Source organism: Mustela erminea, chromosome 1 (genome assembly GCF_009829155.1).
Source record: "Mustela erminea isolate mMusErm1 chromosome 1, mMusErm1.Pri, whole genome shotgun sequence".
NCBI classification, from domain to species: Eukaryota; Metazoa; Chordata; class Mammalia; order Carnivora; family Mustelidae; genus Mustela; species Mustela erminea.
Window position 1 is genome coordinate 83,769,343 of NC_045614.1, and position 17,560 is coordinate 83,786,902.

The 17,560-nt window shown below is 36.9% G+C and overlaps 1 protein-coding gene across 2 annotated transcripts; it reads left to right on the forward strand.

Moving 5' to 3' along the window:
• The first annotated feature begins 333 nt into the window (after positions 1-333).
• On the forward strand, positions 334-15,733 carry SGO1 (shugoshin 1). 2 transcript variants are annotated; one of them, XM_032331930.1, is made up of 8 exons: positions 334-522; positions 2,644-2,798; positions 2,880-3,076; positions 7,629-7,705; positions 9,572-9,630; positions 10,413-11,225; positions 13,821-14,007; positions 14,626-15,733. In XM_032331930.1, the coding sequence occupies exons 2-8, from the start codon at positions 2,651-2,653 to the stop codon at positions 14,741-14,743; spliced, it is 1,599 nt and encodes a 532-aa protein (XP_032187821.1). In that variant the 5' UTR covers positions 334-522; positions 2,644-2,650; the 3' UTR covers positions 14,744-15,733. The 2 variants fall into 2 exon arrangements, with proteins under 2 accessions (XP_032187821.1, XP_032187863.1); XM_032331972.1 differs by lacking the exon at positions 334-522 and adding an exon at positions 1,050-1,234.
• The last annotated feature ends 1,827 nt before the right edge of the window (positions 15,734-17,560 follow it).

Here is a 17,560-nt window from a genome sequence, read left to right on the forward strand (position 1 = left end):
CTTGAGCGGGCAATCAAGGAGCTTCTTCTAACACAAGAGGGAGCCCGCGAGTACAATCTCAAAGTCGGGAAGCCGCAAGACTAAAGTTAACAGGAAGCTTCTGAACGCCCTAATATACCCACCCTTAAAGATCTCACAGCGGCTCCACCCCTAAAAGCCAAAGACTTAGCATAAAAGCGCCCTCAGGTCAGCGCGCGGACTAATGACTCCGCCCCCCTCCGCGGCACAGGGGAGAGGTAGACGGCCGGATGTGGAGTCGCGGAGTGAGTCACGTGAGCTACCCGAGTTCGGCGGGACTCCGCTGCGCCCCCCGCCGCACCGTCGTCTCACGTGACCGCCTGCAGCCAGCCAATGGGTGAGCGCGGTGGAGAATTTCGAATGTGGCCGCGTTTGCAGACTGGCGACAGAAGATAGAACCTAGACCCGGAGGGTCCGAATCGTGGGACACACCGGCCGGACCGCGTCGCGGAAGCTTGGCATGTGAGGAGGAGGGCGACAGCTGCGGCAGAAGTGGTGGTCCAGGTACTGTTTTGAGCGTACCTGTGGGAGGAGGGTTTCCGGGCCCTCTTCCGGCAACACCTCCCCTCCCCGACTTTACCCGGGCCCCCGAGAAAACGGCCACAGGTTTTTCAGGTGTGGAACAGGGGTGTTGTGGCCCTCTTCTTCCTTCAGAGGTCTCTCAGTCGTTCCAAGTTCGGTGTCCAAAAGCTCAGGATGTGGAGTCAAATTGATCGGGTGCCTTTGTGTGTTCATCCACGGGACTTGCGCCTTCCGACGCAATAATTTCCTCTTCTGTTAAATACTGGGATACCCTAACCTCCTGCCTTGCAGAATTTTGTGGATTAAGTTATGTGTGAAAGCATTTACAGTGTTAAAAGCTAGGCTTAATGTTAGGGCACACAAACCGGCAGCTGTTCTTTGTGCAGCACGATACCGTTGACCTTGTTTCGCTTTGGTTATCCTGGAGAAGCTAGCCCTGATCAGTGTCCTGCCTGGCTGCTTCAGCAGCACGAATGGTAAAAATTATGACGGAGATCCCATATTCCATGTTCATCTGAATCCAGACCCTTTATCTGAATACAGACGGACTCTCATCTCGCACGGTGACCTGTTTTCATTAGTTCTCCCCACCAAACCGCCTGTTAACACCATTGGCCTAGACAGGGAACTTCTGATATGGCCATTTTCTTTTGTGATTTTAAGTTGGTTAAACGTGGTAACAAAAGTTTTTTAGGTAAGTCTTTACTAAACTAACTTGATCAATTACTTCATTTGTTTGGCTCTCAAACATCTCCAGTGGAAACTTCAAAAGCTCCATTGTGATACATTGTTTTATACAATCCACTTAACATTAGTGCTTTAAAAAAAAAAATGTGCTTGTTCTACTAGAACCATCCCAGTACATGTTATATCTACACTGTCAGAAAATAATGGGATCTATAATATCTATATTTAACACCCCCAGACACTGTTTGAAGGAAAATAAGGCCTGGAGAAAATATTCAAGAAAATGTAAGATTTAGTAAAATACTTGACTGAGAGGAGATGGAGCTATCTTTTGTAATGTATATCTAGCTGTAGGAAACAATTATTTTTGCAATTTTAAGATCTGCAAAGTGCAGTTTAGGAAAAAAGATGTTCATGAAAAGTAATTTGATACGCTCAGTAGTAGAATATTGAAGCAAATCTGATTTACAGTATTGAAAGATTTAAGTATATTTATATATACTTATGTACTTATTTATATGCTCAGTAGCATTATGCCACTATGTGGCATACTTTTAACTGTATGTAGAGCAATCATTATTTAATGTTGTTTGATATATTCATGACTTACTAGGAGGTAGCAGACCTGAGTATTTTAAAAAAACTTTGAGAAAACTGACGTGTTCCCCTGCCTCAGTTCCTGTTCTTTCTACCTCTATAATTGTTATAGTAGCCTATTAAATAATTGCATATAGGGCTACATAGTTTAATGAAACCTCTGAAGATGACCTTGACTTTATTGAAAGTGTGTGCTATATCTTGAGTATTGGGTTAAGAGAGTGTGGAAGAAAGAGTTAATCAAGTGACCTAATCTAATAAATTAATAATATAGAGCAGAACTGGAAAACAAAGCCCACATATATGATTATCTCTGACTAATGCTGTAAGTCTAATAAACACTAAAACACTACATGTTGGTCATATGCATTGCCTGTAGGAAACATATAATAATATCAAAATAATAATAAGACTAAAATATAATATTATTTCCCATAATGCCTTTACAGTAAGCCTTCAGTGAGTATTTGTTAAAGAATAAATAGTGGCATATTACAGAGGCTTTGGTTGAAAATGCATACTTATTCACCTTCCCTATAAAGTACCTGAAGAGGCTAATATTGTGCCAAAATATTAATGAGATTTTAAAGCTGCAAAATCTAAGTTATTACCAAAATCTAAATCTAAATAGTATCATCTTCTATAAGCTAATTCTACAGTTACTATGTCTATTTAATCTATTTAATTTGTTCTTTATGAACAACCTGTGTTCTCAATCTTATTTGATGATATTATCATAAACAACCTGTGTTCTCAATCTTATTTGATGATATTATCTCTTAGGTAACTTAAATACTTTTTATTGTTTTAAATTCCTAGGCAGAAGATGGCCAAGGAAAGGTGCCTTAAAAAGTCCTTCCAAGACAGTCTTGAAGACATAAAGAAACGGATGAAAGAGAAAAGGAATAAAAATTTGGCAGAGATTGGCAAACGAAAATCTTTTATAACTGCACCTTGCCAAATCCAAATAATCTGTAAGCGATTTTCATGTCCTTTCGCATTGCTCTTTACGTTTAGACTTAATACATAATAAAAAATTTTTTTTCCTCTTTTAGCCAACACTTCTACGCTGCTAAAAAACTACCAAGACAACAACAGAATGTTAGTTTTAGCTTTGGAAAATGAAAAATCCAAAGTGAGAGAAGCCCAAGATATCATCCTCCAACTAAGAAAAGAATGTTACTACCTCACATGTCAGCTATATGCATTGAAAGAAAAACTGAATCCACAGCAAACAGAAGAAACTGCTCAGGTAATTTTATTACAAATGGTAAATTTCTTAGGAAAAAATGTAATAGACATGAATTGGTAATTTAGATCAATTGTGTTATTTAAATTAATTACTTATAGCTCTGTTATTAGCAAATTGATAAAACATCTCTTATCAGTTAAGGAAACTTCAAGCACATACATGACTGAGACTTGTGCTTATATAACTTGATTCTGAAAGCAGGTAGCGAGACAAGGTATAGAAGAACTAGTTTAGCTTATTGCACTGCTGGTCCCTTTGACTATTCACTTAAGTGAGTCAAAGATAGCGAAAGGTCTAAAAGTGGTACTTGATGTAGACAGTCCAGAAGTTTTAATCAGTGGTATAAATCTTACCTATTCTATGTGGTTTTGTTACATCTAGTGAGGTTTTATAAGAACTACCTTAATTTGGGAGGGGGGTATTTAAGTGCCTTTGAAGAGTCAATTTTACTAATGGTTGGTCAAATAAGGAAAACTGTACACTAACTAGGCATTAACAGAAACAGTTTACTTTCTTCCTGTTGGCCATCTATTTGCTATGCTAGTGAAGACAGTTGTGTTGGCACTTAGGCCAGGAAACCAGAGAAGAAAACCGGTCCATAGTGGAAGGGTATAGACTCAGGAAGTCATCTCACCCCTGACAGGGGAGTCAGTGAAAGAGTTCTTGCTTCCCAGCAACTAAAGTGATTCCACATTTTTTCTGTGTATGATATAGAGAATGTACATACATATATATGCAATATATTCATGTGTAGTGTAGCAGAGAATTGTCTATAAAGATTCAATATAATTTCCTTCATGTGAGGGTTATTTTTTTAAAGATTTTATTTATTTTATTTTATTTATTTTATTTATTTGACAGAGACACAGCAAGAGAGGGAACACAAGCAGAGGGGGTAGGAGTGGGAGAGGGAGAAGCAGGCTTCCCACCAAGCAGGCAGCCCGATGCAGGGGTCGATCCCTGGACCCTGGGATCGTGACCTGATTTGAAGGCAGATGCTTAAGGACTGAGCTACCCACACGCCTCAAGGGTTAGATTATTTTAAAAGGGTTTTTTTTCCCTTCAGAATATAATTATTCCTTTTTTTTTTTTTTCCTTTTCCTTGTTTGGTCAACTAGTGAAGAAAAAAAATCCCTCCAAAGATATTTGACTCTTCCTTTTCCCTTTCCTAAGTTTTTGGTGGAATCATATATAGAATAGTGAAAAATGGGTACCTGATAAGATAATCACAAAAACTGTGGGTAAAAATTCTATTATTACAGGCCTTTTGACATCTATCAATGATTTTTAAGTATTTATTAGAACGTATTAATTGCTGGGCAAAAGTGTTCTTAGCATTTAAAACATCAAAGTTCGTTTTCTGCCATATACTTGGTACATGTGTCACTCTCTCATCCATCATCCTATACTCGTGCTTCCATGCTTATCAATTTATGAGTGATAGAAAAGCTTAAAATGTTTTAATAAGAAAAATGTTTTTCTTGCCTGTCAATAGTTAACGTGGTTTATAAGGATTAATCCCAAAGTAGTTCCTAATAACCTTTTGTTCCCTAAATTTTATAATGAATCTTTTAGTAACTTGTTATTAAATTATATTATTCTGGGGACACGTGGGTGGCTCAGTCAGTTAAGCATCTGTCTTTGGCTCAGGTCATGATCTCAGAGTCCTGGGACTGAGTCCCACATCAGGCTCCCTGCTCAATGGGAAGTCTGCTTCTCCCTCCGTGCTCACACACTGTCTGTCTCTCTCTCTCTTAAATAAATAATAAAATCTTTAAAAAAATAAAAATAAATTTGGGGCACCTGGGTGGCTCAGTGGATTAAGGCCTCTGCGTCGGCTCAGGTCATGATCTCAGGGTCCTGGGATCAAGCCCTGCATCGGGCTCTCTGCTCAGCAGGGAGCCTGCTTCCCCCTCGTTCTCTCTGCCTACTTGTGATCTCTCTCTCTCTGTCAAATAAATAAAATCTTTAAAAATTTTTTTTAAATTTTTAAAAAAATAAGAATAAATTCTATAGTTAAATATTCTCCTTTGCCTTCAGTAATACTACTACTTAAATGTTAGAACATTAACATTTAGAACGTTAGCTGTACTGAAAATAAATTGAAGACATTTAACAGGATTAAATTTCTAGTTGTTTTGTTTCTCTTGAACAATTTTAACCTGTCATAATGTTAGCATCTTATATGTGCATCAAATTAAAAAAACAACTGAACTAGATTAGAGTGATCTCTAAGGAATCTGTCTGGAAGTGAAAACCTTCCTAATACAAATCTACAAATCTGTCTGTGTCTGTGCTGTGTTTTTCATCTTCCCTCCTGTCACAGTGGCAGAAGTGCCTCTGCTCCTATCGAAGTCTCTACATCAGATTCCCTTTTTCTCATCTCTAGGACTTTGCTCCTAGAAGTTTGTGCTCTTTCAACATGTATTTCCCTCTTGGCTGATTCATTCTAGCTATCATTCAAATGTACTTTACTATCTCATACCTTAAGAGGAAAAGAAAATAAGTGAAAAAAAAAATAGGGATGCCTGGGTGGCCCAGTGGGTTAAGCCTCTGCCTTCAGCTCAGGTCATGATCTCAGGGTCCTGGGATTGAACCCCACATCGGGCTCTCTGCTCAGTAGGGAACCTGCTTCCCCCCTTCTCTCTGCCTGCCTCTCTTACTACTTGTGATGTCTGACTGCCAAATAAATTAAAAAAAAATTTTTTTTTAAGATTTTTTATTTCTTCATGTAACAGAGATCACAAGTAGGCAGAGAGGCAGACAGAGAGAGGGGGAGAAGCAGACTCCCTGCTGTGTGGAGAGCCCAATGTGGGGCTCGATCCCAGGACCCCAAGATCATGACCTGAGCTGAAGGCAGAGGATTAACCCACTGAGCCACCCAGGCACCCCTAAATAAAATTTTTGAAAAAAGAAAAGAAAAAAGAAAATAAATGAAACCTCTGGTTTCATATCCCTCTACTCATTTCTCTGCTTTCCTTCACAGCAGAACTTTAGCAAAGAGGACAGTGTGCTTACTGTCTTCACTTCCCCAGCTTCCATTTACATTTGAACTTGCTTTTACCTGGCTTTTATCCCCATGGTTCTATGGTCACTCTGCCAGGTGCCCACAACCCCCATTTTTAGTGGCCAGATTTATTGGTCACTTCTTCTTGACCTTGAAAAAAAAAAAAAAACTGATTTCTTAGCTTTCTTACTATCATACTCTCCTGGTTGTCCTGCCTTTCTGACTGTTCCAGGTCAGCTTCTTACTTCTTCTTTACTTTCAAATGTCAATTGTTCTAGACCCATACTGTCTTATCCCCCTCCCACGGCTTTAAATGTGATCTGTCTGCTGATGACTTCCAAATTTATAACTTAGCACACACACACAAAACTACTATTTGATATATCTACTTAAATACTTACAAAGGATCTTAAACATGCTTTGTACAAAGTACAACTCTTTATTTTTTCTCTCCCAAAGATATTGTATACTTCTGCCTCTGTGAGTCTTATCTCATAAAATAATCTACTCATTTGCTCAAAACCAAAGAGGCTTCCCTCTCCCTTACTGTCCCCACCTCTACCCCTCTTCAATCCAGCACACTTTGTCCTCTTAACACCTTCCACTGGGCTTCACCTTGTAGCCATAGGACACTAGTCCTATGGCTACAAAGACATAGGCATGTCTTGCTAGATCTATTATAATGACTTCTAACTCCTCCTGCTCTTGGCCCCATTCAGTCCATGTTTCACACAGTGACCAGACTGATCTTTTTAAAACGTAGATCATTTTACTTTTTTTCTTACTATTTATGTGACTTCCCATCACACTTACACTAAAATTCAAACTCATGACTCCCAAGGCTTCATTATGTGGTCTCTGTGCACACACACCCTACTGTTCTCACTATGAGAAAGGTCATAGGTGACTCCAGCCACAATGGCCTTTCTTTTCAAAGACTTTATTTATTTATTTGACAGAGAGAAAGTGAAAGCAGGAACACAAGCAGAGGGAATGGGAGAGGGAAAGCAGGCTTTCCACAAAGCAGGAGGCTTGATCCCAGGGCCCTGGGAGCGTGACCTGAGCTGAAGGCAGACGCTTAATGACCGAACCACCCAGGTCCCCTGGCCTTTCTTTTCTAAATACAGCAAGGTTTTTTCTACACCATGACTTCTGTATTTGCTGTTTCTATCACTTTTTCTTTCCCTGCTCTTTCAATGGCTAGCTCCTTTGCATTCTTTAAATTTCAGATGAAAGTCACCCTAAGAGAACCCCTCCATCCTCAAGTACTCTATCACTTCAGCTCTGAGTATTTCCTTCATAGCATTTACAATGTCTGAAATTACTTACATATCTCTTTTCTTTTGTTTTAAAATTTTCTCTCTCTACCCTAGAATATAAGAGGGTTGGACCTAAATCTATTGTTAAGTTGCTATACATCTAGTTCCTAGAACAGAGCCTGGCACCATATAGAGTGCTCATATGTTTTTATTATTAAATAAATGAATGCTTTGTTATTAGTATTTCAATTGTACCACTTTTTTCTTTATTTTAATATATTAACAGAACCAGGAAATACGTCCTTCTGGAATGGACTCCAAAAGTGGCAACAACTCTGGGGATTTATTTGTGAAGGATATACCGTTAGTATCAAATTTCATTATTATGATTACTAATATCAAGAAAGATTTAATTTTATGATAGATTTACCAAAGAAAATTTGCATATTATAGATTCTTGTGTTTGGAGTCTGATGTTTTCTGTACTAAAAATGCATTAAAATAATATGATACGTATTGTTACATATAGCCAAGCCAAAACTTTCTTATACTTACTTTATTGATGTCTAAGAATAAGCTAGTTATTTAAATATATCTGAACTTCTTCACTTATATTTTTCTTATGTCATGTTTTTATTCTAAGATGGATTGGTTATTCACATGAAGGTATTTTTGCCAGTACTACACATAGTCTGGTTTAGAAACAAAACATAATAAAACATCATGTTTGGGACGCCTGGGTGGCTCAGTTGGTTGGACGACTGCCTTCGGCTCAGGTCATGATCCCGGAGTCCCGGGATCGAGTCCCGCATCGGGCTCCCAGCTCCGTGGGGAGTCTGCTTCTCCCTCTGACCTTCTCCTCGCTCATGCTCTCTCTCACTGTCTCTCTCTCAAATAAATAAAATCTTTAAAAAAAAAAAAAAAAAAAAACATCATGTTTAACACACAGCTATCACATCGCTTCTCGGCTTTTGGTTAAGATCGAGTATAACACAGCTATCACCTGTCTTGTTAATCCACGTCATTCCTAAATACAGTCAGACCACCCAATATACCCTCCTCCCCTTCTCTTAGATCAAGTATACTTTGCTTATAAATTATTGAGATATAATTACATAAAGTAAAATGCACAGATCTTAATTGCACAGTTTGATGAGTCTGACTAATATATACACCTGTGGAGCCAAAATCTCCATTATGATATAGAGCACTGCTGTCACTCTAGCTGCGCTTTCTCAGTTTCAGCATTATTAACGTTTTAGGCCAGATCATTCTTTGTTGTGGAAGGCTATCCTAAGCATTGTGGGGCATTTGGCAGGATCCTTGGCCTCTACCACTAAATGTCAGTGGCACTTCCCTCCCCCGGTTATGAGAACAAAAATAACTTGACAGTGCCACGTATCCTTATAATTATCCCTAATTAGAATAATTGCCATAAGGCATCACCTATCCCTTTCAAGTCTTTCCCCTTCTCTTCACAAAAATAATCACTAAGATGATTTCTATCCCCATATTAATTTTAATCATGAATAGTTGAAAATAGTTGAACTGTAAGATCTAACAAAATATTTATGTAATGGTCAAAAAGTAAGATCGGGTACTTGACTTTTTATAAGATTCCTCAAATTGTTAGTTACCATAACTGTTACCTAAACCTATATTTAATTTTCAATGTCTAGAGGGAAAAATTCTCTATAGGAAATAAAAAATAAAATTAGGATGAAACAGCCAGTAATAGTATTAAAGCATGAAGAAGGTTGTTTCATGAGCCAAAGAGGGACAAGATTTTTAAACAAATAGGTTATTCAAAGAGATCAGTAGTTAGGCACCGTAAAAACATATACTGCCAAGAAAAAAAAAAGATCACAGATCGACTAATGATGAAGCAGGCTGATAAAGAGTTGAGTAATCAAATTGCATTTCTGTGATATATTTTGTAAGTCAGTTCCAATTGATTGTTTCTCCAGGTAAATGAAATTATGAGTTATGGCATGTCTTCATTGATAAGGTAGTTCTTCCAGTGGAAGTTAAATGTCAGTTGTAACAAACCAGCCTCCATATAAGCCTCCATATATTTTTGTTTGTTTGTTTTCTTTGATACTGAACAGATATACTGATTTCGAATAGAAATGATGAAATACTAAAGAAAGAGAAAAACAATTTTAAGAAAATCTTAAATTTGTTTTTATTATATAATTATAAAATAAATTTCTATTTCTCTTTGGCTAGACAAGTTCCTCTTCAGGAAGCTCACCTTCCAGGACAAGGAGAATCATTCCAAACAGAAGGTAATTTAAGTGAAAATCTAAAAATAATATTAAGGGAAACAGATCTTTGTGAACAAGTAAAAATTAAATTTCTCTAATATTTTTTAACTTTTCAAATTTGCTCATCTGGATTTTTTCTGCTTAAAGCAAATCTATTTATTTTATAATAAGTTTTAAAATACATTCATTTATTTTGCCAAATCTATAATCAGGTATAAATGGCTGCAATTTACTGAGCCCTACTATGTGCCAAGCTATTATGTATATAGCTACTATGTATGCCAGTGGCTACTATGTGTTAGCCATTTTACATACATTATAACACTTGACCCTATCCTCACTTTTCCTAAAAATACAGATTATATTTCTTACCTGAAGGGCTTTGCAATTACCCCAATCTTACTAATTTTTCAAGGAACACCTTAGCTCCTACTTTCTCAAGTGTGCCTGTCCTATTTTAAAATATGAGGTTCTTTCCAACTGAATCCTATACACATAAATACATATAACTTACTAGTTTTTCTTTAAACCTTTAAATCAGGGATGCAGAAAACCTTCAGTTAGAATATTTTCAAAAGTTATATAAGGTTCTTTCACAGGTCAGATAGAAGCCATCAATTGATCATTGCTAAGTAAATAAATGGCAATATTAAGTTCCTCAGATTTGTATTTACTTAGAACAAGTGTGGAGAAGCTACAGAATGACTTTTCATTTATTCCATTTTTAATTTTGAGTTCTAAGATTGCTAAAATTAAAATTTCCATAAAGTAAAACTTTTTCTCATTTTTTAAAAAATTCTCAGAGCAAATACCTATTTCTCAAGATAGACTGGGATTTGATTGGGATTCAGAAGAAGATAAATCTGCTGATAATGTCTTACCTAGAACTGTATCTGTTCGTCGAAGTTTAAAGAAACATTTTAACAATCTATCTCATTTCAATACCATGGATGATTTTGAAATCAGTCATTTCTCAGTGCAGCCCTTTGAATCTGAAAGAATTAGATGTGCAGACCCACTAGTAAACATGAATATACCTGAAAACATAGAACAAAGTGTTTGTCAATGGAATAAGAATCAAACTAACTTATCACTAAATCTGATTGACCCAGGAAGACCTGCTAAAGCAAAAGAAAACATTTTAGAATATAAATTTGAACAAACCGAAAGCAAGCATAGAAGTGCACAAGGAAGAAAAGGAAAAGAGAAAAGAAAAGCTAACAGAAGGAGAAAATCAAAATCTGTACCGAAGTATAAAGGGGGCAAAAGTGAAAATAAAAAAACTATTTCCAAAAAAATGTTGGACGAATCTGTCACTTCCAGTGATGCTTACAATTTTAATTTGGAAGAGGGTATTCATATCACACCTTTCCGCCAAAAAGTGAGCAACGATTCTAGCAGAGAAGAAAACAACAATGAATTTGAAGTGAGCGTCTGTGAATCAAGTGGTTCAGGAGATGATTCCGATGACCTCTATTTGCCCACTTGCAAGTACAGTCAAGATGTCTCTAGTGAATCAGATAGGAGCCCAGTAACCAGGTATCGACCTAGAAGAGCACTAAAATATAGGAATGAAAATGAGATCGTGGATTCTAAGCTTACAAAAACTCCTATCAGTAAGTGATCTACTTGTTTGCCTGCATTTTTAATGTTTATAATAAATGATCACTCCTGATGCTTATATGCTATACTTACCATCTGTTTCTCTGGGGGAGGTTAGAGACTTGCCATCTGTCTCTGGGGGAAGTTACAGTCTGATTAAACAATGGAGGCCTGGGGTGGAAATCACAATTGTATGGCTATGACCTACTTTAAGCTAATTTAAATCTTCTTTAAGAACAAATACTAGTTACAGAGAAAGCATTTTTACGTTTAGTAAACGAAGCCTTCCAATGTAAGCAAAAACCTTTGATGGAGTTCAGTTGAATTAAAATACCTTCTATATACTCACTTGAAACAGGCTCTTGAAAACAAAATCAAATTTGAATCCAGTGACCTGTCATTTTAATGGCTTTCCTTCATATTCAATTTGACAGGAACCATGATTTTAAATGGATTCATTCTAGTTAATGAAAGGTGGCCAAACACTAGACCAAACTTTTTTTTTTCAGTATGGGTTAAGTATTCTTCTCTAAGACATTTGTAAGACATCTAAAAACTTTGGCTTAGAAAATCTTGCTTTTATTAGTAAGATCAAAAGTAGAAATGGTTCAAAAGTTGATAATAGAGCCTCCATCTGTCCAGAGTGTCTCATCTGGGGAATTTAGTTAGTGTGGTAAAATTAATGCATATGGTCAGGTTGTAGCATTCCCAAAACATTGTCATGCTATTTCATTTGATACTCAGAAAAACTCTATGAAGGGGCACCTAGGTGGCTTCATGGGTTAAGTGTCTGCCTTTGGCCCAGGTCATGATCCCAGAGTCCTGGGATCAAGCCCCTCATCACACTCCCTGCTCAGTGGGGAGCCTGCTTCTCTCCCCCTGCTTATGCTCTCTCTGTCAGATGAATAAAAAAATAAAATCTTGAAAAAACAAAAGAAAAACTCTATGATGTGTAGGTACCACCATGTTTATATTGTTTTTAAGGAAACTTAAAACCTAAAAAATTTAAATTACTTTCCAAGGTCAACCAGTGCAGACGTGGTAGTATGCAAATGTGTTGTTGTTTTTTAATATGCTATCATAATGTTACAAAATCAAGCAAAATTGGCTAAATGTTGATAATTGTTGAAGTGTGGTAACTGGGGTTTCATTATATTGTTGTGTCCAAATTTGTGTATCCTTGAAATTCTACACAGTGAATTAAAAAAAAAAACTACACTCTAATATAGTGTCACTCAGAGTTTAGTCCCCAGATCACTAGCATCAATTAAGTGAAACTACTTTTTTTTTTTAAGATTTTATGTATTTGTTAGAGAAAGAGCATAAGCAGGGGGAGTGGCAGGCAGAGGGAGAAGCAGGCTCCAGCTGAGCAAGGAGGCCCTTGCAGGACTCTATCCCAGGGTCCTGGGATCATGACCTGAGCTGAAGGCAGGAGCTTAACACTGATCCACGCAGGTGCCCCTTATGTGAAACTTCTTAAAAATGCAGAATCTCTGGTCATTCCCTTGATTCAGAATCTGCATCTTTTTAACAGTTTCCCTGGGGTATTTGTGGATACGTAAATTTTAAGAAGCATTGTTCCAGAATATAGCAACTGATCTGATGTTGCTTAGCCATACTTTCCAAGCTAAAAGTTGGAATAATTAGTATAGTACAGTAAACTTATGTGGGGACAAAAAGAGGCAGTATTTGAAACCTAGATAACCCTGGAGAACATGGTTGCTAAATATAGGCATTTTACAGTTATAGTTTGACTTCAAAAAACAATTTGCCTTTTAAAGCTGTGTGAAGAGATTGTCTTGCATTGTCCTTCTGTGTGCTGGGTACCTGTCACTCAATATAGATCTGTCTCCAAAGTAGAATAATTTGGATGCTTATGATAGGAAAAACATGGGTAACTTTTTAACATATTAGCTTTACCAGAGGGAACCCCTTTCCTGTTGATCTCCACAGAGGCTATGGTGTAGAATTTCATTTATTTAATAAAGTGAATTTAAGTGGCTTTTTAAGACTATAGGAAGGCACTTCATAAATTTCGGTATTGAAAAAGATGGAGGCCTTGAAGATTCAACGGAGCAAGGTGAAACTAAAATGAAATTCCATAATTTAATTCATTATGCCCATATTATCATTGAAGAATTATAATTTCTTAAAGAATTTAAAGTTTTAGTAACTTTTATCAGTTCTTCACATCTACAGTAATATTTCAGTGGTATCTGGGATGAAAAAATGACTGAGTTAAAGATCTGTATTATAGGGGCGCCTGGGTGGCTCAGTGGGTTAAGCCGCTGCCTTCGGCTCGGGTCATGATCCCAGGGTCCTGGGATCGAGTCCCGCATCGGGCTCTCTGCTCAGCGGGGAGCCTGCTTCCCTCTCTCTCTCTCTGCCTGCCTCTCCATCTACTTGTGATTTCTCTCTGTCAAATAAATAAATAAAATCTTAAAAATATATATTTTAAAAAAAAAAGATCTGTATTATATAATTATATATATTTTTTTATATGTAAAATGCTGGATTTGTATATGTTTAGGATATGTAATTGCACACAATTTTAGTTCGTGTTTTTTTCTTTCATTTGGAACCATATTCCGTAAAAATTGTTTTTGTAGGTGAACTACCTAAAACTCACCACTCACCTCATTTTAGCCTGAAGGATATCACCAACGTCCCCTTGCATCCTGCAGTGAAAATCAGAAAACTTTCTCTTTCTCCAAAAAAGGAAGCAAGCCCAGGAGTCTCTCTGCCTAAGCGCAGGTGTGCAGTCAGTATGAATTATAAAGAGCCCACGCTAGCTTCGTAAGTATTTGATTTGTGGGAACCCACCTTTAATGATGCATGTTGGGGGAGTAAGGTTTGGAGCTTTGTTAAAGAACGAGTCTTGTTGGGGCAGCTGGGTGGCTCAGTGGGTTAAATAAAGCCTCTGCCTTTGGCTTGGGTCATGACCCCAGGGTCCTGGGATCAAGCCCCACATCCAGCTCTCTGCTCAGCGGGGAGCCTGCCTCCCCCTCTCTCTCTGCCTGCCTCTCTGCCTACTTGTGACTTCTGTCAAATAAATAAAATCTTAAAAAAAAAAAGAATGAGTCTTGTTGAAATATAAAGTTTTAATTAAAAACTGAAGTGGGGGGCTGCCTGGGTGGCTCAGTGAGTTAAGCCTCTGCCTGCGGCTCAGGTCGTGATCTCAGGGTCCTGGGATCGAGTCCCCCATCGGGCTTTCTGCTAGGCGGGGAGCCTGCTCCTTCCTCTCTCTCTCTCTACTTGTGATCTCTGTCAAATAAATAAAATCTTTAATTAAAAAAAAAAAAAAAACTGAAGTGGGAATACTAGCACTGGCATGTTTTACAATAACTATATTGAAGAGTGAGTTAGTATTGGGATGCTTATAATTATGTCTAAGAATTATTTTTACTCTTCTAGGAAACTGAGAAGAGGAGACCCTTTTACAGATTTGTGTTTCTTAAATTCTCCGATTTTCAAACAGAAAAAGGATTCCAGACGCAGTTCTAAAAAAAGAAGTATGAAGCAAATACAGTGATGGATGCTGTTTGTTGGAGGATGTTTAAATTCATCCCATTACACCTCCTTTTATCATTCCAAGAGAGAATCTCTAAGATAGTACATAATAGGGTTGAACTCTTGCCATGGAATATTCTTTGAACTCTAGATCACGAAAATTCTTCAGAACTATACTTCAAATGTGATGCTTTTTTTCATACCATTAATAAATTTGGTTTATTTTTTCTTTTAAATATAAATAACTGAACTTAAGCCCTATTTCTTAAACTGCCTAAAACTCTTTATTTTACTCATAATGTATCTTCTGCAGAAATTTTAGAAATGAATAATCAAATTAAGATGTTTTAATTACAAGCTTTTGGTGTTTTTTTTTTTTTTTCCTTAAGTGGAAAATACTAGAATGAATGATTTTTGAAGATAGACCAAGGATCTCTTGAAACTCTATATAATATTTGAATAAAATAAATCCTTGGCATGCATAGTAGGGTATATACCCTAAGCTGTTTGTGGATCCCTTATATCACTCTTCTATTTAAAGTTTCAAATAAAATGTGAGATCATTATTAAAGAATTAATGGTTGCTTAGGCTCAGGGACTAGGTGACTAGCTCTGAATACCAAACTCTGTGTATACATTTTTCAGTGGTAACTCAGCAAAATCACAAATTATGTCTTGGACTTTCAGGATAGTTCTCTAATTAGTGGTTACCGTGTTGGGGTTAATGAAGATAAAGAACATTTCCATCACCACAGAAAACTATTGGGTGATCACAAATTTGGTGTTTTTGTACTTTTAATATTTCTGTATTCTTGCTGTAGTGTTTATCCATAGACAATTTTGTTTTATATTTTAACATTTTTCATGAATGTTATAGTGTATATATTTTTTTGCAACTGACTTTTAACTCCCCATTGTTTTTGAGATTTATCCCTGTTGGCAGATGTAGATTATTTTCATCGTTGTACAGTATTTTATTAATAAATAAACTAGACATTCTTTTGAGATAATCTGCTTCCACTTTTTTCATTATTACAAGTTAGTGCTGCGGTGAATATTCTACATTCTTGCACACATGTGAGTAAGTTCCCATGGAGCTGATACCTAGAAGGGGAGTTGCTCTCTAAAGTGGTCATACCAATTCCCACACGAGGAGTGTGATCACTCTCCTCTCAGCAACGTGGTTAAGTGCCAGTTTCCCCACACACTATCACGTTGTATCATTGGACATTGAAATCACCTAAGGCAATTAATGGGAAGTGGTTTCTCTTTGTTTTAATTATTTATGAGATTTTATCTGAGTTAATTACTTCTGAGAATTCAAATGTTTATTGGTCACTCATTCCTTCTATAAATTGCATATTGTGTACTTTGCCCACTTTTCAACCAGAATATCTTTTTCTTAACAGAATGGGCTCTTTATATATTCTGGATAGTATGCCTTGTCTTTATTTACATGGGTTATAACTATTGGTTTCTACTTTATTCTTACCTTATTTTTTTTTATGATGTTCGGGAGTTTTAAACCTCGGTGTCCTCTATCACCTTTTCTCTTCTCTACAACTTGGTACTTTCTCTTTTTCACTTGAGTCTTTAAACTGTTTGGTATTTTGTCAAATGGGGATCTGATTTTATTTCATTTTCCATGAAAAGAGCCTACCATTTCAGCACTATTCAGACTAATCTATCTGCTGTCTTTGACATACACTGAGGTTTCTATTGGTTTGTCTAGCAATGGGCTGGTTACTGTATAGTCACATTTTTTTGTTGTAGTATAGTGGTAAAATATTTATCATTTTGATCATTTTTAAGTGTATAGTTCAGTAGCATTACATACATTCACGTTTTTGTGCAATCAACCTTTTCTTCATCCCAAACTGAAATCCTACACCCATTAAGCAGTAACTATCCATTTACTCCACCCCTCCATCCCCTAGTAACTACTATTCTATTTTCTGTCTCTATGAATTTGACTATTCCATGTACCTCATATAAATGGAATCACACATTCTTCTTTTGTGTGTGGCCTATTTCATTTATCCATTTCTGCACCTAACAGAATTTCATTCCTTTTCAAGTATTCAAGTGCTAGAATACAGAATAGTATTCTATTGGGTATATGTACCACATTTTGTTTATCAGTAGACATCTGGGCCATTTCCACTTTCTGTATATATGCTAATACAAAGATCTACTTGAGGGGCGCCTGGGTGATTCAGTAGGTTAAGCGTCTACCCTCAACTCAGGTCATGATCCCAGGGTCCTGGGATCAATCTCTGCATCCAGCCCCCTGCTTATCAGGAAGCCTGCTTCTCCCTCTCCCATCCACCTGCTTGTCTTCCCTCTCTCACTGTGTCTCTGTCAAATAACTCTTTAAGAAAAAAACCAATTTGAGTTTCTGCTTTTAATTTTTAAATATACATCCAGAAGTGGAATTGATAATCAATAGTAATTCTCTATTTTGATGAGCCTACATACTGTGTTCTAGAGTGGCTGCACCATTTTATATTCCAACCAGGAGTACAAAGGGTTCCAGTTTTTCCATATCCTTGCTAATATTTGTTTTGTGGGTTTTTTCCATAATACCTATCCTAATGGTATGAAATGGCATCTCATTGTGGTATATTGACTTGCATTATCGTCTTTTCATATGCTTATTGTCCACTTGTATTCCTTCAGAAAAATATCTGTTCAAGTCCTATGCCTGTTTCTGAATTGGGTTGTTTCTGTTGATGAATCTTAGGAGTCCCTTAAATGTTCTAGATATTAATCTCTTATCAAATCTATGTGATCTACAAATGTTTACCCATTATGTGGGTTGGCTTTTTACTGTTGGAGT

Excerpts from the sequence above, each read along its gene's own strand:
- SGO1 (XM_032331930.1), top strand. The coding sequence starts at position 2,651 with ATGGCCAAGGAAAGGTGCCTTAAAAAGTCCTTCCAAGACAGTCTTGAA. Across the intron at positions 2,799-2,879 it reads TTGCCAAATCCAAATAATCT|CCAACACTTCTACGCTGCTA; the intron begins GTAAGCGATTTT and ends TTCCTCTTTTAG. Across the intron at positions 11,226-13,820 it reads GCTTACAAAAACTCCTATCA|GTGAACTACCTAAAACTCAC; the intron begins GTAAGTGATCTA and ends TTGTTTTTGTAG.